General features: G+C 46.2%; 1 protein-coding gene across 1 annotated transcript in view; it reads left to right on the top strand.

Annotated features, from left to right (window-relative positions):
* Nucleotides 1-25,687, top strand: part of CELSR3 (cadherin EGF LAG seven-pass G-type receptor 3) — a 288,288-nt gene that overhangs the window by 65,767 nt on the left and 196,834 nt on the right. Inside the window, exon 2 of the mRNA XM_089684072.1 lies at nt 12,124-12,762. Coding sequence (XP_089540198.1) covers nt 12,124-12,762 — 639 coding nt within the window. The remainder of the gene's footprint in view (nt 1-12,123; nt 12,763-25,687) is intronic.

Below are 25,687 nucleotides of genomic sequence, written 5' to 3' on the forward strand. Positions count from 1 at the left end.
ATATATATTGTACATTCACATCAGTCCCTAACCCTCAAGGGGTGTACAATCTAAGGTCCCTAACCCTCAAGGGGCATACAATCTAAGGTCCCTAACCCTCAAGGGGCGTACAATCTAAGGTCCCTAACCCTCAAGGAGCGTACAGTCTAAGGTCCCTAACTCTCAAGGGGTGTACAATCTAAGGTCCCTAACCCTCAAGGGGCGTACAATCTAAGGTCCCTAACCCTCAAGGAGCGTACAGTCTAAGGTCCCTAACTCTCAAGGGGTGTACAATCTAAGGTCCCTAACCCTCAAGGGGCGTACAATCTAAGGTCCCTAACCCTCAAGGGGCGTACAATCTAAGGTCCCTAACCCTCAAGGGGCGTACAATCTAAGGTCCCTAACCCTCAAGGGGCGTACAATCTAAGGTCCCTAACCCTCAAGGGGCGTACAATCTAAGGTCCCTAACCCTCAAGGGGCGTACAGTCTAAGGTCCCTAACCCTCAAGGGGCGTACAGTCTAAGGTCCCTAACCCTCAAGGGGCGTACAATCTAAGGTCCCTAACCCTCAAGGGGCGTACAATCTAAGGTCCCTAACCCTCAAGGGGCGTACAATCTAAGGTCCCTAACTCACATTCATACATACACATACTAGGGACAATTTAGACAGGAGCCAGTTAACCTACCAGCATGTCTTGAGTGTGGGAGGAAATCTGAGCACCTGGAGGAAACCCACGCAAGCACAGGGAGAACATGCAAACTCCATGCAGGAGGCACCATGGTCGGGAATTGAACCCATGACCCATTTACTGCAAGGCAGATGGGATAACCACTAAGTCACTGTGCCACCCTTTAAAGGGGTATTAAACCCCAACGTGTAATGTAGTATATTGCAGCTTACCGATCATTAGATGTGGCGCTGATTGAGCAAGGAAAATCCAACAGTCCAAAGTCGATTGGTAGATCGAATAATGTACAACTTCCCTGCGTATACATGGATGGAAATTTACCCGATCCCTACAGAACCAACCAAATTTTGATTATTATTATACAGGATTTATATGGCGCCAACAGTTTGCTCAGCACTTTACAATATAACGGGAGACAATACAGCAACAATACAGTTCAATACAAGAGGGAAAGGAGGGCCCTGATCCTGGGAGCTTACAATCTAGGAGATGCATCCTCTCCTGAGTACTGCGAGTGCTGGCAAGGGGAACTGGCTTATGTACCGCTCACCTGCGTTATCTAACAAGTTCACTATGCAAGTAGGTAAAAGAAATAAAAAAGAAAAAATACCAAAATGGTTTCTTTTTATTTATTTATTATTACAGTAACTTATAAAGCGCCATCAATTTATACATATATATTGTACATTCCCATCAGTCCCTAACCCCCAAGGGGTGTACAATCTAAGGTCCCTAACCCCCAAGGGGTGTACAATCTAAGGTCCCTAACCCTTAAGGGGTGTACAATCTAAGGTCCCTAACCCTCAAGGGGTGTACAATCTAAGGTCCCTAACTCACATTCATACATACACATACTAGGGACAATTTAGACAGGATCCAATTCACCTACCAGCATGTCTTTGGAGTGTGGGAGGAAACTGGAGTACCTGGAGGAAACCCACGCAGGCACAGGGAGAACATGCAAACTCCAGGCAGGTGGTGCAATGGTTGGCTTTCGAACCAACAACCCTAGTACGTCCAGGTGGAAGTGCTAACCATTTAGCCACTATGCTGCTTTTTTAAAACTAATATTTACCTTTCAGGTTCCAGTGATACTTGAGGATGCCCCAAAGCATCTCATTTAGCACTGACAGCTATGAGGAGGGAGAAGAATGAGTTACTCTGTTCTTCCTGGTCAAACTCAATTTGAGCACTGATGAAGTTTTTACCGCTGGTACAGAAATGATTTCCGAGGGGAACCTGAGGAAGGAGTTCCCAGTGACATCACTGCCCATATTTGGAATAAATATTACCACCATCAGTGTGACCATTCACTTCTAATAGACCAACCTTTCTCAACCTTTCTACACCAGAGGAGCAATAATTTTTAGGTCTTCACGGAATCCTTTCTAAAACCAAGCTATTGGGAGTCAATGAGAAAATGCCCCCTATATTTGTGGTCAGTAGGAAGAATGTTTCTTACATTGGTGGTCACTGGGAAGAATGTCCACATTACAGTGGTGGTCAGAATGCCCCCCTTACATATACTATCAAATTGAAGGTCAGTCAATCACAGTTCCAGGAACCCCTAGCATCCTTTGAAGGATCCGTAGAGTTTCATGGAACCCTGCTTGAGAATGACAGCAACAGTCCCGAACATGCAATCACAATTGATCCTCAACTTCTCTGAGGATGCCCACAGAATCCCATCTAGGGCTGCAAGCTAAGAGGAGGGAAAAGAACGTATTCTCTCCTTCCTACCTGCTCAAACTCTATTTGAGCACTGAGGAAGTTCTTTCCACTGGCACAGTTTTAATTGCCTAGGAAATTCTGAGGAAGGACTTTCTACCATACGTGTGCCCATTCACTTCTGATAGAGCAGCCTTTCTCAACCATTTTACTCAGAGAAACAAAAAAATTTCAGGCCTCAGGGAACCATTATTAAAACCAATTAAATGGTTAAGTGAGAAAAATGTTCCCTACATTGGTGGGCAGAAGGAAGAATGTTCTTTACATTGGTGGTCAGTAGAACGAATGCCCACCTTACTGTGGTGGTCAGAATGCCCCCCTTACAGACAGCTAATAATATCATTGGGGTCATGATGATGGCTTGGCCAAGTGCTGTTGGCCCCGGTACTATAAAGGCACCATCAAATTGAAGGTCAGTCATTCACAGCTCAAGGAATCCCTAGCATCCTTTGAAGAAATTCTAGGGTTCCATGGAACCCTGGTTGAGAATTGGCTGCAGAAGTTCCTAACATACATCCACGCACAAAACAATCACCAATGATGATCTTCGACATACCGCAACCCAATATGACGGTAGACACCTGCACTGCCTTGTGGTGTATCTGGGAATACATTTTTTTCCCATTATTTTCATATTAAGTGCTTGGAGAGCTTTAGAGATTCCTGCTGGGTCTCTACTTTTTTTTAATTGGTGTCAAATCTGCTTTATAGAGTTTTTATTGTTGTTGACCAATAATGATTAATGCTGTTGTGACTCAAGAGGTCCCCCTAGATCGTCAATACGCCTACGAGAGACACCAGTTAATCAATCGCTGCTTGGCCACTGGAGGGTGGCGGTAAATATCGACGAGAAGCTCGGCATATCTTAAAGGGCGAAACGTTTGGTATCAAGACGGCGAGATTAAACTGGGTTTTATTGAGATTCCACATCAGACATATAAACTCAAACACTCCAAACTGGAGCTTCTTGAAGGCGATGTCCTTTTTAATCAGTTCAAAGGAGGACACATCACCTTCAGCTTTGCTCTTACTTTTTAAATTCATAACTTTGCAAGCCTTTGATAAGACAGAAATAGATTAACTTACAGACGTGGCATTGAAGGAGTTAGCGGCTTTTGGTAAAACTTCATCAATCGGATTATATATGCAGAATCTGCGCCCTGTTATCCTTGGCTAGCGTTGTAAATTACAGAAATGGAAAAGTATACCCAGAGGGACGTCTTACACAGCATTTCTGAAGGTATTGAGATCCAGGAGCATGCAAAGAAATACTGCTGCTAGATATAAATTATTGTTAGCAGCCTTTCTCAACGTTTTTACCATGGGGAAACTCTTGGAGTAGCATTATGGTCTCAGGGAACCCCTGCTAATAATTACTGTATCTACAGCTCATCGTACATTTAGTGTGATGGTCAGTGGAATGAATTCTTACATTAATGGTCAGTGGGACGAATACTCCTTACATTGGTGGTCAATGGGAGGAATGCTCTTTCCATTGATGGTCAGCGGGAAGAATGTTGCTTACATTGGTGGTCAGTGGGAAGAATGCTCCTTACATTGGAGGTCAGTGGGAAGAATGCCCCTTACACTGCTGGTCAGTGGGAAAATGCCCCTTACATTGGTGGTCAATGGGAAGAATGTTCCTTACATTGGTGGTCAGTGGGAAGAATGCTCCTTACATTGGTGGTCAATGGGAGGAATGCTCTTTCCATTGGTGGTCCATGGGAAGAAGCCTCTTACAGATAGCCAAAAAAGATCATTGGTGTTGGTAAAAACTTATCTTAGGTGCAGGGTTTGATCTTGTTCAAGGAACCCCTAGCAACCTCTGGAGGACTCGTAGGGTTCTACGGAACTCGGGTTGAGAAATGCTGATTGGGAGTATTGATAGCATAGCTTGCTTTTTAGATGAAGAGGTCTACTTATAAAGACCAAGGGTGCACATTCAAGTTTTTTATACTATGAAAAATATTTATCATTTTTAATGTATTTTAACTATCACGAAAAAAACCTGAGAGAGCCCACCTTTTCAATTTTTTGCCACCCTTTACCAGGTATGATGCAATATTTTCAATCAAGGGAAGTCACCATCACCAAGGTGATGCATTTTTAATCATAGTCATGATGTAGGGTAGAGATGTGTAGGGGATTTGTGATAAATGGAGGCGATGCAAGGAGAAATCAGAAAGTAGCACTAGATGACATCAATAATATGATTGTTCTCTTCAGGGACCAGTAAGTGGGATTTGGAATACCAATCCTATATTCAAATACGAGGTGTGACAATTTAATTCCCAAAATGGAATTGGGAAAAAAAATGTTTGCTTACCGATACACTAGTCGCCATTGTCACCCTTGTGAAGTGACGCACTTTTCTAGACCACTGTGTCACTGCTGGAAACATTCCTTGAATACGTTTACCGTAACACTGTGCAGTATCTTTGTCGCGGCACGCTGGATGTCCGGAATGTTATCAGATATGTGTCCTTTTAAGGCATTATTTTAAAATATGGAAACAGCCAAAAGTCTTGTGTGGCTAATTCAGGGTAATAAGGTGGTTGATCAAGTTTTGGAATGGATTTCTGGGCCAGGAACTCACGTACACTTAACCCATAATGTGCAGGAGCATTGTCACGATGGAGAATCCACTTGTCAGGCCAGAGTTCCTGTCTTTTCCGTCAAACGGATTCCCATAACCTTTTCAATTTCCACATCTGCATCCGTCTTTTGCATTTATGGCTGCCCACTTCATTAAGGAGATCTTGCTGCCCCTCCTTAAACCGCCTGTGACATTTAAAAACACTTTTCTTTATTTTTTTTTTATTGCTATATCTTTTATTAAATTTTCTTTTAGGAAAACAAAAAATACCTTACAAAACCATCATAAATCTTTTTACATCATACATTATTATTATTATACAGTATTAATAAAGCGCCAATAGTTTGCTCAGTGCTGTACATTACAAAGGAGGACAGAACATGTGACAGAACAATACCAATACAATGCAAAACATGAGGGGATCGAGGGCCCTGCTCTTTGGAGCTTACAATCTAGGAGGGAGGGGATGGTGGTACAGGAGGAGATAGCTGTGGGGGATGGAGTGGTAGGAAGAGTGGAGGAGGTTGGCAAGTTAGCAGGGGGTGGGGTAGGCTTCCCTGAAGAGATGGGTTTTCAGGGTGCGCCTAAAGGAGAGGAGAGTAGGTGATAAGTTGGGGCAGGGAGTTCCAGAGGATGGGTGACACCCCGGAGAAGTCCTGGAGGCGGGCATGGGAGGAGGAGACCAGGGAACTAGAGAGAGGGAGGTCTTGTGAGGAGCGGAGTGTGTGTGTTGGGCAGTACTTGGATATTAGGTCGGTGATGTAGTTCGGGGCAGTATGGTGGACGGCTTTGTACGTCAGTGTTAGGATTTTGAATTTGATCCGTTGCGCAATCGGAAGCCAGTGGAGGGATTGGCAGAGGGGGGTGGCGGAGACGGAGCGGTTGGAAAGGTGAATGAGTCTGGCAGCCGTATTCAGGATGGACTGAAGCGGGGATAGCCAGCGGCGAGGCAGGCCAGTGAGGAGGGAGTTGCAGTAGTCGAGTCGTGATATGATGAGGGAGTGGATGAGCTGTTTAGTGGTTTCTGGGGTTAGGAACGTGCGGATTTTGGCGATGTTGCGGAGGTGGAGTCTGCACGAGTTTGTTAAAGATTGGACTTGGGGCTGGAAGGATAGGTTGGAGTCCAGAATGACACCAAGTACTCTGGCCTGTGGGGCGGGTTTGATGGTGGTGTTGTTGGACGTGATGGAGAAGTCAATGGGGGGTGGTGTCCGGGCTGGGGGGAAGACAAGAAACTCGGTTTTGGAGAGATTCAGTTTAAGGAAGTGGAGCGACATCCAGTCTGATATGTCGCTCAGCAGGTGTGTGATTCAGGCGGAGACCGAGGGGGTGAGGTGGGGGGTTGAGAGATAGATTTGTGTGTCGTCGGCATATAGGTGGTAGTTAAAGCCTAAATCATAAAGTTCACCCCATAACTTCTGTCCCTTGCAGGTCACGGCTCATATGCAGATCGTTAAAACAATCGGCCGATTTGGCCATCATTGCCGGGAAAATCGGCAGTTTTTCCAAATCGGCCGTGAATTTTCCAACATGACCGATAATCTGAAAGTGCAAAAAACCTGAAAATCGGCCAACCAATTAACCCACTAATAGTGCGAAAATCGGCCGATTTTTCTTTTGGCCGAATTTCGAACCGTCTATGGCCGGCATTAGAATGCCTGCAGGATTTTCAGCTTGTATTTATGTCATGGCTTTTTTTCTGTTTTTTATTTATGGAGTATACCTCCAAACATGTTGCATCTGATGGTGAACAGTACAAAATGTCATTTAAACTGCATGAATAGAAGCTTGAAAACTTGTGCAAATTAAAAAAAAAACGTTGACAAGTAAAAATGATTGTGTCGTTCTTTTGTAGCACAGTATGGAAATTTAGAACAAACACTACACAGCTGGATCTGCTGGTTCCACGATAAAATGTATAGATTATAGCGCCGGACTCGTGCGGACCTCCGAGGCTCGAGTGTCAGGCTTCTGTGAATATCGCTTTGTGCTGTATTCATTGAGGCCTTTTCTCATTTTTCTTCCTGACGCTTGAAAGAAAATCGATGCCTCTAAGTCCGGGAGGAACGGGCGGACTCTGGTACTTAGCAGAAGAATAGTTTTATGTTTTCTTCTTTATGAGGAATAACTGAGCAAAAATGACATCTGAATTCTCTTTTCTCCTATAGGATTTTTTTTTCTTCTCATCTCTCTTGGCGTTTAATTATTGTTTGTTTTAGAATTTCCTTCACTGTTGGCTGAACGAACCTGAATAAATAGACAATAGAACGTTTCTGTTTCTTACTGTTATTATTATTATACAGTATTTATATAGCGCCATAGGCAGGGGCGGACTGACAACTCATGGGGCCCCCGGGCAATAGGGGATCATGGGGCCCCTGTGTCCTTGCCCAAACTCAAAAAAGCCTATGAAAAAGGTACCAGGGGCATCTCATGGGGCTCCCTACTGATCCCGGGCCCTCGGGCAGTGCCCGAGTTTCCAAATGGTCAGTCCACCCCTGGCCATAGGGTATGCTCAGCGCTGTACAGTAGCAAGGGGGACATAACATGAGACAAGACAGTAACAATACACGGGGGTTCGAGGGTCCTGCTCTTTCGAGCTTACAATCTAGGAGGGAGGGGAAGGTGGCACAGGAGGAGATGGCTGTGGGGGATGGAGTGGTGGGTGGGGTGGAGGAGGTTAGTTGTTAGATGAGGTCGGGTGTTAGGTGAGGTTGGGGTAGGCTTCCCTGAAGAGGAGGGTTTTCAGGGTGCGCCTGAAGGTGAGGAGGGTAGGTGACAGTCTGTTGGATTGGGGTAGGGAGTTCCAGAGGATGGGGGAAGTCCTGGAGAAGTCCTGCAATCGGGCGTGGGAGGAGGAGACCAGGGAGCTAGAGAGCAGGAGGTCCTGTGAGGAGCGGAGGGCACGGGTAGGGTAGTATCTGGATATCAGGTCCGTTATGTAGTTTGGGGCGGCATTGTGAATGGCCTTGTAGGTCAGAGTTAGCAGCTTGAACTTGATGCGTTGGGCAATCGGGAGCCAATGAAGGGATTGGCAGAGGGGGGAGGCAGAGTTTTACATGTATAGGCAGGGTCGGACTGACAACTCATGGGGCACCCGGGTAATAGGGGATCATGGGGCCCCTGTGTCCTCGCTCACACTCAAACCACACCCAAAAAAACCTATGAAAGGTACCAGGTGCATCTCATGGGGCCCCCTACTGACCCTGGACCCTCGGCAGTCCCCCAGGCGTTCAAATGGTCAGTCCGCCCCTGTGTATATGTCTATACAGCTTTCAAAATGATGTGGAAATACAATTTAAAGGAAAAGCTTTGAAGTTACCCATAGCAGGTAAAGGTCCTTCCTAAGAGCATACACCACAAAGTGTCTATTACCTTCGGTAGCTGTTAGCAGAAAACATCCATTGCCTGCATCCCGTAATGCAGCGACCAGGACTTATCAGGTCAATTAAGCAGCTTATTGATTTCTAGAGCATAGCTGTTTCTATAGGCTCAATCCAAGCCCCCCTTGGGGCAAGCTCTTGGAACAGTGCTTTGTTGCCTTGTAGGCTTGGCTTTTCCACCTGCTTGATCAATTGTCCACTAGGACTGGTCAGATTACTGAGCCACCCAGAGATATGAAATTATCACCCAATCCAGTAAAAATGGGACAGCTTGGGTGACACAACATCTCGTGTTTGTGGGTATCCTAAAGCTGGGTAAAGAAAATAGTTGTTTCTACAATGTGGGATCAATGATCTAAGAGTTAAAGGGGACTATTAAACAATCAGTTTTGACCAGAGCGAGTGAATAGATTGAAGGACAAGGATGGAAAGTTTTTGTTGAATCTAAAGGAAGTGAACGTTGAATTCACTCCTGGCCAAGAGAAATCATAGTCAGTCTTATACACATACACTTATCTATGTTCATCCAGAAGTAGAACATTCGATCTATGAAAACTGAGACATTGACATGGTAGTCGAACGGAAAGTCCTTGAAAATTAGTCAAGTCCATGAAGGTTCTATCGAATCACTGGATGATTGATTTTTATACTTTCATTCGAACGAAATTCTACCGGTGTAAGGATGGGTTTAATTTAGATATATGATGGAATTTGGTTGTTGTCAGCATAACTGTTGAAGTAAGCGACCTTGTATTAAAATATTTGTAGAAAAAGTAAAAAGTCCTTCCCTTTTTCTGTTGGGAATGATAGAAGAGTTTAACCCAAAGTATAAGAAGAACAGGCTTTTTCTTAAAGATTACAAGTCCGTAAGATGTCCCTCTTTCCCAGTGTCAGCTTCATAAATTAATCTCAGTCCGGCTTCTTCCATGGAAAGGCTAAAAACCAACTGGTTGAGCTCCAACCAATGAGTATCCATTACATTATTTAAAATCTAGATCAGGGGTCTCCAAACTAAGTTTATTGTTCTTCACACTTCAGGAGGCCAGAATGTGGCCAGTGGGAGTAGAAAATGTTCTGGTATCAGTGGAAGTAAACAATGTCCCATCTTTGGCATCAGTGCGAGGAATCATGCCCCATTGTTGGTGCCAGTTGCAGGAATAGTGTCCTGTCAGTGGGAGGAATAGTGCCCAATAAGTAATGTTAGTGAGAGCAATAGTACTCCAATGTCGGTGTCAGAGTGAGGAATAGTGCTCCATCATCCGTGTCAGTGGAAGTAATAGTGTCCCAATGATGGTGTCAGTGGGAGGAATATTGCCCCATTGTTGGTGTCAGTTTCAGGAATATTATTCCGTTGTTGGTGTCAGTGGCAGGAATAGTGCCCCATTGTTGGTGTCAGTTGCAGGAATTGTGTCCCATCAGTGGGAGGAATAGTGCCCCATAAGTAATGTTAGTGAGAGCAATAGTACTCCAATGTCGGTGTCAGAGTGAGGAATAGTGCCCCATGGTGTCAGTGGGAAGAATAGTGTCCCCCCATTGTTGGTGTCAGTGGGAGGAATAGTGCTCCATCATCAGTGTCAGTGGAAGTAATAGTGCCCCAATGTTGGTGTCAGTGGGAGGAATATTGCCCCATTGTTGGTGTCAGTTGCAGGAATATTATTCCGTCGTTGGTGTCAGTGGCAGGAATAGTGCCCATTGTTGGTGTCAGTGGCAGGAATAGTGCCCCATTGTTGGTGTCAGTTGCAGGAATAGTGTCCTGTCAGTGGGAGGAATAGTGCCCCATAAGTAATGTTAGTGAGAGCAATAGTGCTACAATGTCGGTGTCAGAGTGAGGAATAGCGCCCCATGGTGTCAGTGGGAAGAATAGTGTCCCCCCATTATTGGTGTCAGTGGGAGGAATAGTGCTCCATCATAAGCGTCAGTGGAAGTAAAAGTGCCCCAATGTTGGTGTCAGTGGGAGGAATATTGCCCCATTGTTGGTGTCAGTTGCAGGAATATTATTCCGTCGTTGGTGTCAGTGGCAGGAATAGTGCCCCATTGTTGGTGTCAGTTGCAGGAATTGTGTCCCGTCAGTGGGAGGAATAGTGCCCCATAAGTAATGTTAGTGAGAGCAATAGTACTCCAATGTCGGTGTCAGAGTGAGGAATAGTGCCCCATGGTGTCAATGGGAAGAATAGTGTCCCCCCATTGTTGGTGTCAGTGGGAGGAATAGTGCTCCATCATCAGTGTCAGTGGAAGTAATAGTGCCCCAATGTTGGTGTCAGTGGGAGGAATATTGCCCCATTGTTGGTGTCAGTTGCAGGAATATTATTCCGTCGTTGGTGTCAGTGGCAGGAATAGTGCCCATTGTTGGTGTCAGTGGCAGGAATAGTGCCCCATTGTTGGTGTCAGTTGCAGGAATTGTGTCCCGTCAGTGGGAGGAATAGTGCCCCATAAGTAATGTTAGTGAGAGCAATAGTGCTACAATGTCGGTGTCAGAGTGAGGAATAGTGCCCCATGGTGTCAGTGGGAAGAATTGTGTCCCCCCATTATTGGTGTCAGTGGGAGGAATAGTGCCCCATCATAAGCGTCAGTGGGAGGAATAGTGTCCCCCCATTATTGGTGTCAGTGGGAGGAATAGTGCTCCATCATAAGCGTCAGTGGAAGTAATAGTGCCCCAATGTTGGTGTCAGTGGGAGGAATATTGCCCCATTGTTGGTGTCAGTTGCAGGAATATTATTCCGTCGTTGGTGTCAGTGGCAGGAATAGTGCCCCATTGTTGGTGTCAGTTGCAGGAATAGTGTCCCGTCAGTGGGAGGAATAGTGCTCCATAAGTAATGTTAGTGAGAGCAATAGTACTCCAATGTCGGTATCAGAGTGAGGAATAGTGCCCCATGGAGTCAGTGGGAAGAATAGTGCCCCCCCCCATTGTTGGTGTCAGTTGCAGGAATAATGCCCCATTGTTGGTGTCAGTGGGAGGAATAGTGCTCCATCATCAGTGTCAGTGGAAGTAATAGTGTCCCAATGTTGGTGTCGGTGGGAGGAATAGTGCCCCATTCTTGGTGTCAGTTGCAGGAATATTGCCCTGTCGTCGATGTTAGTGTAAGTAATAGTGCTCCATTATTAGTGTCAGTGAGAGGAATAATGCCCCAACCTTGGTGTCAGTTGCACGATAAGTGCCCCATTCTTGATGTCAGTTGCAGGAAAAGTGCCCCCTTGTTGGTGTCAGTAGAAGGAATTGTGCCTAAGGGCCAGATAAAGCCAAGCAAAGGGTCACATCCTGCCCCCGGGCCGTAGTTTGGAGACCACTGATCTAGATATTTAATACTACCAAAACGGTTCTTTCAGTCTTGTTTGATTGCCGGAACATTGATTTAAATGTCAATTCTTTATTTTTTGAAGGACTCCAGGAGTTAGATCCCCCACCAAAGTTCTTAGTTCCTTCTATCCTCTGCTGCCATTATAAATGCTGGATGTTAGTGCCATAGTCGCTAGATGAATTTTCCACAGTGTAGAACAAACAGTTGAGACATTCACCAACTGAGGACTCTTTCACTTTTGGTAAGGACAGAGACACAAACTAGTGAGGACAAGCTACCTGATGAATCCTCAAGGAGATAAAAAATAACCAGAGGATGTTTAAACCAACCAATGCCTACCCAGAAATGATATTTCAATTGGCTGTCAAATATTGATGATACTTTCCAAGCTCTCTTTTTTTCATATAGGATGTTGGTATCTCAAATATTTTCCATTTTTTTTTCCTTTTGCAGATGGGATCCATAGTGTGACAGCTCAATGTGTCCTTCGTGTTCTCATAATCACTGAGGACATGTTATCCAACAGTATCACCGTCCGCCTGGAGAACATGTCTCAGGAACGCTTTCTGTCCCCTCTCTTGACCAGCTTTTTGGAGGGGGTCTCCACTGTTTTGTCCACCCCAAAGGAAGACATTTTCATTTTCAACATCCAGAACGACACTGATGTAGAAGGATCCATCCTCAATGTCAGCTTTTCTGCTCTTGTACCCCAGGGGGATCGCTCCCAGTTCTTCAGCTCCGAGGACCTTCAGGAACAGCTCTACATGAAAAGGATGACACTGACCTCTGCCTCCATGCTGGAGGTTCTACCCTTCGATGACAACGTCTGTCTTCGGGAACCCTGTGAAAACTATATGAAGTGTATATCTGTTCTAAAGTTTGACAGCTCGGCCCCATTTATCGCCTCTGAGTCCATCCTTTTTCGCCCTATTCATCCCATCACCGGTCTGCGCTGCCGCTGCCCTCAAGGCTTCACTGGGGATTATTGTGAAACCGAGATAAATCTCTGCTACTCCAACCCATGTCAAAATGGAGGGATGTGCGTCAGAAGGGAAGGCGGGTACACATGTATCTGCAAAGAACGTTTTACAGGTTAGTGCTTTTTGTTTTTGCTGTTGTTATTGCCACGTTAAAAAGACTTGGGCACCAGGCTCGGGGTCATGCCTGTCAAGGTCCTACCTTTTCCCTGAGGTTATGTTACTCCATGTGCTGGCGTCCATCTTGGATTCTGCTGTGCATGATGCGAATCCTTTTTATGCCTTCAGGTCTCTGAGGTCCACCCCCCAGAGGGGCGTGGCTGATGACATATAAGCCTGTGGCCCGCACATGCTCTTTGCACTTGTGTCTTGTGTCTTTGTGTTACTATTACTCTGTTCTGACTCTCGTGACTCTCCTGGTATTCTGATTCGGCTTGTGACTTGACTATTCTTTGTATTCTCCTTTGATCTGACCCTCTGTTGCTGAACCCGGCTTTTGGCCTGTGATTCTCGTCTGCTGTCCTGTACTGTTTTGTCCTGTTGTTGTAGATCCTGGCTTGTCTGACTACTCTTTTGTTTCTTCCACCAGCTACACGCCATTGGCGGCGGCCATTACCGCAGCTGAGGTGTCTCGGGGGCCGCGACCTGGTTCCTGGCTGCGTCAAGTCCATCCCCACCATCAGGGGCCCTGGTGAAGGGCAGCCTGGGACTTAGACTCCGCGCCCTGAGGGACTTCGGTCTGTGGGTGGTGGTTGTCGTCAGCCAGTGCGTTACATTGTTAGGCCTGCCTGTTGGTTCCTCGGCTCCTGCCCTGACATTGCCATCCTTGTGGCCTGTATTTTTACCAGAGTAACTATTTTTACTGTATTTGTGCCAGTAATGCAGTTTTCCAGAAAGTCCAGAACTACTTCCCTTTTAATTACGGTACGGTTCCATGACGGGAAGTAAAATGGTTCGCATGGCATGGATTACTGTTATGTAAACCCCCCGGCTTGACTTCTGGTTTTGTTGGGTTCTGCTTGTTATTAGGCTCATTTCATGGACTTAAAGTGGTTTTGAGTTTTGTACTGTTGCTATTAATCAAAGTGTGAACCGTTGCTTCCTAAAACTTCCTGATGGCTTCTGGAGTTTAGGAGAATGGCTTCTGAATTTTACATTTATTTTTCCTCCCCTGATTATTATGATTTGGCGCAAAACCAAATCCCAACAAGCCTTCACCCGCTACAAATCTGCCTTCCGCACCTACACCTCCTCCCTCCATGCTGCCAAACAGGCCTACTTCTTGACCCTCATCAAGGCCCTCTCCTCCAATCCTCGCCGACTCTTCTCTGCCTTCAACTCTCTACTCTCTCCACCCCCACCTCCACCCAGCACCTCACTCACTGCCCTTGAGATTGCCAATCACTTCAAAAACAAAATTGACACAATTCGCAAGGACATTGCCGCAACTCACACGCCCTCTCAACCCGTCCCCTCTCACACAGCTACCCCCTTATCCCCCCTCCCCCTCGACATAACCCGCAGGGACTTCGTCACTGCTCAAACTCTCTCCAACCCCCTTCACCCTCACTCAGCTACCCCCTCATCACCCCTCTCCCACAGCCCCACCACTGCTCTGACCTCCTCTTCCACCCCACCCTACATTCCTCATACTGAAGCTCCCCCAACACTCCACACCTTTGACCTTACTACCATCGAGGAAGTCTCCAAGATCCTCTCTGATGCCCGCCTCACCACCTGCCCCCTCGACCCTATCCCCTCACAACTCCTACGACCTTCCTCCTCCTCCATCCTACGCTCCCTCACCCACATCTTCAATCTCTCCCTCTCCTCAGGCACTTTCCCCTCCCCTCTGAAACATGCACACATCACCCCCATACTTAAAAAGCCCTCCCTGGACCCCAATGACCCGAACAACCTCAGACCCATCTCCCTGCTCCCATTTACATCTAAACTCCTCGAGCGCCTAGTCTACACCCGCCTATGCTCTCACCTCAACGACAACAACCTCCTCGATCCCCTACAGTCCGGCTTCCGTCCCCTACACTCCACCGAAACTGCCTTACTCAAACTCTCCAACGACCTGCTAACTGCCAAAGCTAATGGCCACTATTCAGTGCTCCTACTCCTTGACCTCTCTGCGGCCTTCGACACAGTCGACCACCCCCTTCTCCTCAAAAAACTACACTCCCTCGGCCTCAGAGATTCTGTTCTCTCCTGGCTCTCATCCTACCTGTCACAACGCTCCTTCAGCGTTACCTATAATGCTACCACCTCCCCCTCACTCCCCCTCTCTGTTGGGGTCCCTCAAGGCTCTGTCCTCGGGCCCCTTCTCTTCTCCATCTATACTTCCTCCCTTGGCCAACTCATACACTCTCACGGCTTCAACTACCACCTCTATGCCGACGACACACAAATCTATCTCTCAACCCCCCACCTCACCCCCTTGGTCTCAGCCCGAATCACACACCTACTGAGCGACATATCAGACTGGATGTTGCTCCACTTCCTTAAATTGAACCTCTCCAAAACCGAGTTTCTTGTCTTCCCCCCAGCCCGGACACCACCCCCCATTGATTTCTCCATCACATCCAACAACGCTACCATCAAACCCGCCCTGCAGGCCAGAGTACTGGGTGTCATTCTGGACTCCAACCTATCCTTCCAGCCCCAAGTCCAATCTTTAACAAACTCGTGCAGACTCCACCTCCGCAACATCGCCAAAATCCGCACGTTCCTAACCCCAGAAACCACTAAACAGCTCATCCACTCCCTCATCATATCACGACTCGACTACTGCAACTCCCTCCTCACTGGCCTGCCTCGCCGCTGGCTATCCCCTCTTCAGTCTATCCTGAACACGGCTGCCAGACTCATTCACCTTTCCAACCGCTCCATCTCCGCCACCCCCCTCTGCCAATCCCTCCACTGGCTTCCGATTGCGCAACGGATCAAATTCAAAATCCTAACGCTGACGTACAAAGCTGTCCACCATACTGCCCCGAACTACATCACTGACCTAATATCCAAGTACCGCCCAGCACGCACACTCCGCTCCTCACAAGACCTCCTTCTCTCTAGTTCCCTGGTCTCCTCCTCCCATGCCCGCCTCCAGGACTTCTCCAGGGTGTCACCCATCCTCTGGAACTCCCTGCCCCAACCCATCAGATTATCACCTTCTCTCCTCTCCTTTAGGCGCACCCTGAAAACCCATCTCTTCAGGGAAGCCTACCCCACCCCCTGCTAACTTGCCGACCTCCTCCACTCTTCCTACCACTCCATCCCCCACAGCTATCTCCTCCTGTGCCACCACCCCCTCCCTCCTAGATTGTAAGCTCGAAAGAGCAGGGCCCTCGATCCCCTCATGTTTTGCATTGTATTGGTATTGTTCTGTCACATGTTCTGTCTCCCTTTGTAATGTACAGCGCTGAGCGAACTATTGGCGCTTTATAAATACTGTATAATAATAATAATAATAATAATTATAGTATTTTAAAAGTCAGCAGCTACAGTTTTTGTAGCTGTTGACTTTTATTTTTTTTCAGCTGGAACTCTGCTTTAAAGTGGTAGTAAAGTCTTTTTTTCATGTTTTACATACAGGTAAGCCTTTAATAAGACTTACCTGTAGGTACTGTAAATAACTTCTAAATGTGCACCATTTAGAAGATACTTCAGCAGCTCCGGTGATGTAATCGGCGCATGCGCACTGCACTCCGTCCATTGAGAGAGCCTTGCCGTGGGATTGATGCCATGTGTGCAGGAGTGACGTCAGCTTGGTCAGTCAATCGGCCACAGCCCGGGAACCCCTAAGGAAGACTGGGTGAAGATGACAGCCCCGGGGAGCTGTTACAGCAATCTACTGAAGGGTTTTGTTTTCAGATAAATCTTTCATAATGTGCTAGTACAGTGAAGGAAATAAGTATTTGATCCCTTGCTGATTTTGAATGTTTGCCCACTCACAAAGAAATGATCGGTCTAAAAACCGAATGTTCGGTGTATTGTAACACTGAGAGACAGAATAGCAACAAAAAATTCAAAAGAAATGCATGTCTAACAAATGATGACTGATCTGCATGTTCATGAGGGAAATAAGTATTTGATCCCCTATCATTTAGCAGGATTTTGGCTACCAGGTGTCTTTCATACAGGTAAGAAGTTGAGATTAGAAGCAGTCTCTTAAAGGGAGTGCTGCTAATCTCATTTTGTTATCTGTATAAAAGACACCTGTCCACAGGAGCAATCAAACAATCAGATTCCAAACTCTTCACCATGGCAAAGACCAAAGAGCTGTCCAAGGATGTCAGGGACAAGATTGTAGATCTACACAAGGCTGGACTGAGCTACCAAACTATCGCCAAGCAGCTTGGTGAGAAGGTGACAACAGTTGGTGCAATCATTCACAAATGAAAAAACCACAAAACAACTGTCAGTCTCCCTAGGTCTGGTGCACCATGCAAGATCTCACCCCGTGGAGTGTCAATGATCATGAGAACAGTGAGGAATCATCCCAGAACTACATGTGAGGATCTTGTCATTGATCTCCAGGCAGCTGGGACCACAGTCACCAAGAAAACAATTGGTAACACACTACGCCGACAAGGATTGAAATCCTGCAGTGCCCGCAAGGTCCCTCTGCTCAAGAAAGCACATGTCCAGGCCCGTCTGAAGTTAGCCACTGAACATCTGAATGATGCAGAGGAGGACTGGTGGGAAGTGTTGTGGTCAGATGAGACCAAAATCGAGCTCTTTGGCATCAACTTAACTCGCCGTGTTTGAAGGAGGAGGAGGAATGCTGCCTATGACCCCGAGAACACCATCCCAACAGTCAAAAATGCTGGTGGAAACATTCAGCTTTGGGGGTGTTTTTCTGCTAAGGGGACAGGACAACTGCACCACATCAAAGGGACGATAGACGGGGCAATGTACCATTAAATCTTGGGTGAGAACCTTCTACCCTCAGCCAGGGCACTGAAAATGGGTCGTGGATGGGTGTTCCAGCATGACAATGACCCAAAACATATGGCCAAGGCAACAAAGGAGTGGCTCAAGAAGAAGCACATTAAGGTCCTGGAGTGACCTAGCCAGTCTCCAGACCTTAATCCGATTGAAAAATCTGTGGAGGGGCCAAAATCCCTCCTGAGATGTGTGCAAACCTGGTAGCCAACTACAGGAAACGTCTGACCTCTGTGATTGCCAACAAGGGATTTGCCACCAAGTACTAAGTCATGTTTTGTGAAGGGGATCAAATACTTATTTCCCTCATGAACATACAAATCAGTCATCATTTGTTAGACATGCATTTCTTTTGAATCTGTTGTTGCTATTCTGTCTCTCAGTGTTACAATACACCGAACATTCGATTTTTAGACTGATCATTTCTTTGTGAGGGGCAAACATTGAAAATCAGCAGGGGAGCAAATACTTCTTTCCTTCACTGTATGTGATGCACATTATGACATTACCTTGCAGGGGGCACAGGATTTTTTTTCCCTCCATTTACTACTGCTTTAACAAAACAAATCATGTATGGATGTATGAATAAGTATGGAACTCCTTTGATTTGTGTCCTTTTTTATATCTGCCTGGAGTTCAGCTGTAAAATTTAAATGTCACGATTCTGACTTATGGTTTGGCCTTTGGAAACATTACCTTGCCCCCAGTAAATGTTGTTTATTTGCCTTTGATTCTTCTGGGGGTTTGCTGTGGTTTTCTGGTGGCATTATGAAGATACATTTTGATATGAAGTGTGTGTATTGGCCGTTGGGTGTTATGGTCTGCTCATTTATTATATTAGATTGGTTAAAGCTAAGGACGTTGGCAGAACCATTTTTTCTTTTTTTTTTGTCTCGTTGAGCTTGGTTGGTAGAAGTTCAGCATCAGAACCGTCACTGATAACGATTTGTTTTTTTTATACTAAAATTACACCTGTCGTGTACCTGTAATGTACTTCTTAAGGGCTTGTTCCCAGGAGCTTTGGTCTCTGAAGAGGGACCTGAGTACGGATTTGACAAGGAGTGAGAAGGTGTTGAATGACCTCCTCAATGCCTGTTTTAACCCCTTGATCACCGCACTAGCACACCTGCATTGCACACAGTTGCGGGGGGTTTGCAGGGGGGGCTATAATACCTTCTATGGCTGTCGCATGTTTAGACCCCGGCCACTTCCTCTGCAGCTAAAGGGGGTAGTGGTTGGAGGGCAGTAAATGCGTAGCTCAACCACAGGGTTTTACTGCCCCCCAACTGCTAGTGTGAACAAGCTCCTTAGAGTCTTGACATATCTTTTCAGTGCCACTGCTGTGACTTCTTGTTATGGTGACCCCCTGGAGCACACTGACACACAGAGTGAAAGGAAAGAGAACGAATTCCCCATCAGGGACAGAGGGAACAATTAAGAGGCTCACACACTAGAATGGGCAGAGGTTGGATTCAAAGATCTGTAGATCCAGAAGTGACATTTTACCCAAGTTAAAGGGAAACTCCAGGGTTTTCCTTTAACCACCTCAATGCCAGCATGATACATCCCCTTCCTTTCCAGGACTCCTGTTCTCCTGGGGCTAACGTGGCAATACTCCCCTTCAGTTCTGAGCTTCCCCCCTGCAGTATTCTTTCCACCAGTCCTCAGTCTTCCCGGTTCAGGGACACCTAGTGCCATTTATCCCGAAAGACTGAAGGTGTATTGTAAGTGCAGGGAGTCATGGACCTGCTTCCTGAGGGGGTATTGCCACAGTGCCCCACACTCACAGTGTAATAATGCAAAGAGTGGTTACGTCAGTGGCACTGTCGGAATCATTGTGCACCATCCACTTGCAAGATACGATCTGAAGTGGAAGAAGACCCTGTGTGTACATGGTTGACCTGAAAAACATGAAATACCCACAGGGGTTCTTAAGATACTCATGGGTGTCCTCAAGGGGCTCCTGGGGTCTTCAAGGGAGGAGCCTGAAGATGAGCTGTAAACTGTGATTACTTCTTCTTTGTTCTTTCAAGAAGAAAAAGACCCTGAGCATACCCAAATGACCTAAAAAAATCTAAAATACCCTTAGTTATCCTCAGGGGACTTCAAGGAGGTCTTGGGGGGAGGAGCCTGAGGTTGGCCATTTAATCTTTATGATAACTTCTCCCCCACAGGGGTCCTTAAGGGGAACCTGGGGAGAGGAGTCTAAAGTTGGCCTTTTAACTGTATGATAGCTTCTCCCTCACAGGGGTGCTCAAAGGGGTCATGGGGGGGGGGGGAGGCTGGGGTTGGCCTTTAAACTGTATGATAGCTTATCCCCTACAGGGGTCATGAGGGGTGAAGAAGAAGAAGACCCTGAGCAAATGCCCGGAAATACACCTAAAGTACACACAGGGGTCTTTAAGGGGGTCTTTGGGGGGGGCTCCTGCAGTTGGGCTTTAAACTGTATGATAGCTTCTCCCCCACAGGGGTGTTCAGGGGAGGAGCCTGAAGTTGAGCTCTAAACTGTATAACTTATTTTTTGTCCTTTGAAGAAAAAGAAGACCAGGAGCATGAGTGAGTGACCTGAAAGAAAAACACCTAAAATACCCACAGGGTTCCTCAAGGTACCCACAGAGATCTTTAGGGAGACATTGGGGGAAAGATCCTAAAGTTGGCCTTTAAACTGTATGATGGCTTCTCCCCTACAGGGATCCTCAAGGGGGTTCTTGGGGGAGGAGCCTGAAGTTGAGCTTTAAACTGTATGATAGCTTCTCCTTCACAGGCGTCCCTCAAGGGGGTTCTGGGGAGAGGAGTCTAAAGATGAGCTTTAAACTGTATGATAGCTTCTTCTTTGTTCTTTCAAGAAGAAAAAAGACCCTGAGCATACCTGAATGGCCTGAAAAATACCTAAAATACCAACAGTAGTTCTCAAGGTACCCACAGGGTTCAAGGGGGTCTTGGATGAGGAAGGAGCCTGAGGTTGGCCTTTAAACTGAATGATAGCTTCTCCCTCACAGGATTGCTCAGGGGAGGAGTCTGAAGTTGGGTTTTAAACTTTATGATAGCTTGTCCCCCACAGGGGTCCTCGTGCATTCCTAAATTAACTGAAAACACTTAAAATACCCAGTTTTTCTCAAGGTACCCACAGGGTTCAAGGGGTTCTTGGGTGAGGGAGGAGTCTGAAGTTGGCCTTTAAACTGTATGATAGCTTCTCACCCACAGGGGTCCTCAGGGGAGGAGTCTGAAGTTGGGCTTTAAACTTTATGATAGCTTCTCCTTCACAGGGGTCCCTCAAGGGGGTTCTGGGGAGAGGAGTCTAAAGATGAGCTGTAAACTGTATGCTAGCTTCTTCTTTGTTCTTTCAAGAAGAAAAAGACCCTGAGCATACCTGAATGGCCTGAAAAATACCTAAAATACCCACAGTTGTTCTCAAGGTACCCACAGGGTTCAAGGGGGTCTTGGGTGAGGGAGGAGCCTGAGGTTGGCCTTTAAACTGTAATATAAGCTTCTCCCCCACAGGGTTCCTCAGGGGAGGAGTCTGAAGTTGGGCTTTAAACTGTATGATAGCTTGTCCCCCACAGGGGTCCTCATGCATTCCTAATTGTGCTGAAAACACCTAAAATACCCACAGTTGTTCTCAAGGTACCCACAGGGTTCAAGGGGGTCTTGGGTGAGGGAGGAGTCTAAGGTTGGCCTTTAAACTGTATGATAGCTTCTCACCCACAGGGGTCCTCAGAGGAGGAGTCTGAAGTTGAGCTTTAAACTGTATAATAGCTTCTCTCCCACAGGGGTCCTGAAGGGCATTTTGGGGGTAGGAGCCTGAAGTTTAGCTTTAAACTGTATGATAGCTTATCCCCCACAGGGGTCCTCAAGGGGGTCTTCAGGGGAGGGTGTCTGAAGTTGGGCTTTAAACTGTATGCTAGCTTATCCCCCACAAGGGTCCTCAAGGGGGTCCTCGGGGGAGGGTGTCTGAAGTTGGGCTTTAAACTGTATAATAGGTTCTCCCCCACAGGGGCCCTGAAGGGCGCTTTGGGGGTAGGAGCCTGAAGTTGAGCTTTAAACTGTATGATAGCTTATCCCCCACAGGGGTCCTCAAAGGGGTCCTCAGGGGAGGGTGTCTGAAGTTGGGCTTTAAACTGTATAATAGGTTCTCCCCCACAGGGGTCCTGAAGGGTGTTTTGGGGGTAGGGGCCTGAAGTTGAGCTTTAAACTGTATGATAGCTTACCCCCACAGGGGTCCTCAAGGGGGTCCTCAGGGGAGGGTGTCTGAAGTTGGGCTTTAAACTGTATAATAGCTTTTCCTTTGTCTGCTGATGAATTGTAGACTGCACCCACCCGGCACAACATTCTAATTACAGACTTCAGTCTTTGTGTTGGATTTTCCGTTTCTATATTGCAGACCGCATGGCCAGAAGCAGACTTGTGTGTCCCTCTAAACGAAGCCACATGGCAACGCATGTTTGAGCCCACCAAGCTGCAGCTGAAATACGTCTGATTAAAATGCCAAATTCCATCCGTCACTCAATTAATCCTGCAAATTTAGTCCTACGCTTGGCTGCGTGAAAGGATGATTTTTTTTTTGTTTTCTGTAAATACACATTAGAAAACAGCGGAATGTTTAACCAGGATGTGTATCTAGATTGTGTTCTCTTAAGCCCAAGCTCTCCAAACAACAAAGATCCTATAGCGGTTGCGGCGGGGTCCGTCTCCCCCGGGATAGGCTCCATGCAGTCGAATCGCCGGCAGTGGAGCCAACAGGTGCTGTAGCGCAATTCTCTCCTGTTTACCCTCTGTTAGCCTGTTTACCTTCCTGATGCCGGAGAGCGCACAGAATTCTAAGCAGCTCTCGGGGAATCGGTCTGCCGGAGAATAGAAGAGCAAAACCAAGTCATGAAATGAATGCGCACAGACGTCCTGGCTGGATTTGTCTCTGGAAAATAATTGACTAGAGTTGGAGAAAAGGTAATAAAACTCGTGTTTTTTTTGCCTTGGACCTTAAAGCGGATCTAAACCCATCACTTGAATGGTTTCCCAAAATGGTTACATTTAAAGTGGAACTAAACCCATTAACCCAACAGTTACATCACCGGCATGCCGGGGTGGAAACTGTCACGTTTGCTTGTGCTGTCAACCAAATGGTCAAACCATCAAATGGCTGGAGTCTACTGATTACATGTGCAGCACCATGGCAACTCCCGATCAAACAGGGGCTAAAATGGCAGCTTCCTTGGCTGAAAACAATAGGAGGGTTTAGTGCCTCTTTAAGGCATGCCTTGAATAACTGTCACATTTGCTTGTGCTCTCAACCGAACTGTCAAAACATCGAATGGCTGGTGTCATAACTGAACACATGTGCAGCACCATGGCAGTTGTAGATCAAACAGAAGACAAAATGGCAGTTTCCTTGGCTGAAAACGATTGGAGGGTTTAGTTCCTCTTTATGTCATGAATAACTGTCACATTTGCTTGTGTTCTCAACCAAACTGTCAAAACATCGAATGGCTGGTGTCATAACTGATCACATGTGCAGCACCATGGCAGTTGTAGATCAAACAGAAGCCAAAATGGCAGCTTCCTTGGCTAAATACGATAGAAGGGTTTACTGCCTTTTTAAGACATGCCATGAATAACTGTCACATTTGCTTGTGTTCTCAACCAAACTGTCAAAACATCGAATGGCTGGTATCATAACTGATAACATGTGCATCACCATGGCAGTTGTAGATCAAACAGAGGCCAAAATGGCAGCTTCCTTGGCTGAAAATGATAGGAAGGTTTACTTCCACTTTAAGGCATGCCACGAATAACTGTCACATTTGCTTGTGCTCTCAACTGAACTGTCCAAACATCAAATGGCTGGTGTCATAACTGATCACATGTCCAGCAACATGGCAGTTGTAGATCAAACAGAAGCCAAAATGTCAGTTTCCTTGGCTGAAAACGATAGGAGGGCTTAGTTCCTCTTTAAAGCGTGCCATGAATAACTGTCACATTTGCTTGTGCTCTCAACTGAACTGTCAAAACATCGAATGGCTGGTGTCATAGCTGATCACATGTTCAATTGAACTGTCAAAACATCAAATGGCTGGTGTCCTAACTGATCACATGTCCAGCAACATGGCAGTTGTAGATCAAACAGAAGCCAAAATGGCAGTTTCCTTGGTTGAAAACGATTGGAGGGTTTAGTTCCTCTTTATGTCATGAATAACTTTTACATTTACTTGTGTTCTCAACCAAACTGTCAAAACATTGAATGGCTGGTGTCATAACTGATCACATGTGCAGCACCATGGCAGTTGTAGATCAAACAGAGGCCAAAATGGCAGCTTCCTTGGCTGAAAACGATAGGAGGGTTTAGTTCCTCTTTAAAGCGTGCCATGAATAACTGTCACATTTGCTTGTGCTCTCAACCAAACTGTCAAGCCATCAAATGTTTGGTGTCATAACTGATCACATGTGCAGCACCATGGCAACTGCAGATCAAACAGAAGCCAAAATGGCAGCTTCCTTGGCAGAAAACCATAGGAGGGTTTAGTTCCGCTTTAAAACATGCCATGAATAACTGTCACATTTGCTTGTGCTCTCAACCGAACTGTCAAAACATCGAATGGCTGGTGTCCTAACTGATCACATGTGCAGCAACATGGCAGTTGTAGATCAAACAGAAGCCAAAATGGCAGCTTCCTTGGCTGAAAACGATAGGAGGGTTTAGTTCCTCTTTAAAACATGCCATGAATAACTGTCATATTTGCTTGTGCTCTCAACTGAACTGTCAAAACATTGAATGGCTGGTGTCCTAACTGATCACATGTGCAGCAACATGGCAGTTGTAGATCAAACAGAATCCAAAATGGAAGCTTCCTTGGCTGAAAACAATGGAAGGGTTTAGTGCCTCTTTAAGGCATGCCTTGAATAACTGTCACATTTGCTTGTGCTCTCAACTGAACTGTCAAAACATCAAATGGCTGGTGTCATAACTGATCACATGTTCAATTGAACTGTCAAAACATTGAATGGCTGGTGTCATAACTGATGACATGTGCAGCACCATGGCAGTTGTAGATCAAACAGAAGCCAATATGGCAGCTTCCTTGGCTGAAAACGATAGGAGGGTTTAGTTCCTCTTTAAAGCGTGCCATGAATAACTGTCACATTTGCTTGTGCTCTCAACCAAACTGTCAAGCCATCAAATGTTTGGTGTCATAACTGATCACATGTGCAGCACCATGGTAACTGCAGATCAAACAGAAGCCAAAATGGCAGCTTCCTTGGCAGAAAACCATAGGAGGGTTTAGTTCCGCTTTAAAACATGCCATGAATAACTGTCACATTTGCTTGTGCTCTCAACCGAACTGTCAAAACATCGAATGGCTGGTGTCATAACTGATCACATGTGCAGCAACATGGCAGTTGTAGATCAAACAGAATCCAAAATGGCAGCTTCCTTGGCTGAAAACAATAGAAGGGTTTAGTGCCTCTTTAAGGCATGCCTTGAATAACTGTCACATTTGCTTGTGCTCTCAACCAAACTGTCAAAACATCGAATGGCTGGTGTCATAACTGATCACATGTGCAGCACCATGGCAACTGCAGATCAAACAGAGGCTAAGATGGCAGCTTCCATTGATGTAAGGGGTAAGGACAGTTTAGTTCTACTTTAAAAAGTAACTTCACCTTATCCAGGATTAACTAAACCCCCTCTATCTAATACTTGTCCCTGAATAGTGATTCAGAAAACCCTCTTACCAGGCCTTGGGGTGCAGCATTGTCTTGTACCGTTCTGCTCCCATGCCGTCATCTTAAAATATCATGCGTGTGCACAGTCATGCTGCAGGTCTCTGCCAGGTCCTGAATACATGGACATACGTCCAAATCAAGTCCAAGGGACATCCCTTCAAACAAGAGTTCAATATATTGCAATCTATAGATGTGGTGGCTACTTTTTGTTTTTTAATTATTTTTATATGGGGATCGATCCTGTAACACACTTCCTGTCTTAGAGTGACAACGCTCATTGCACTTTATCTGTGGATAAACAGTGTTGTCACCATAAGACAGGACTATAGATGACCCCTCCTGCAACATTTGTTTTTGAATACACATGC

This window comes from Staurois parvus, unplaced genomic scaffold (genome assembly GCF_062004578.1).
Source record: "Staurois parvus isolate SC_StPar_1 unplaced genomic scaffold, SC_StPar_1.0 ptg000335l, whole genome shotgun sequence".
NCBI lineage: Eukaryota > Metazoa > Chordata > Amphibia > Anura > Ranidae > Staurois > Staurois parvus.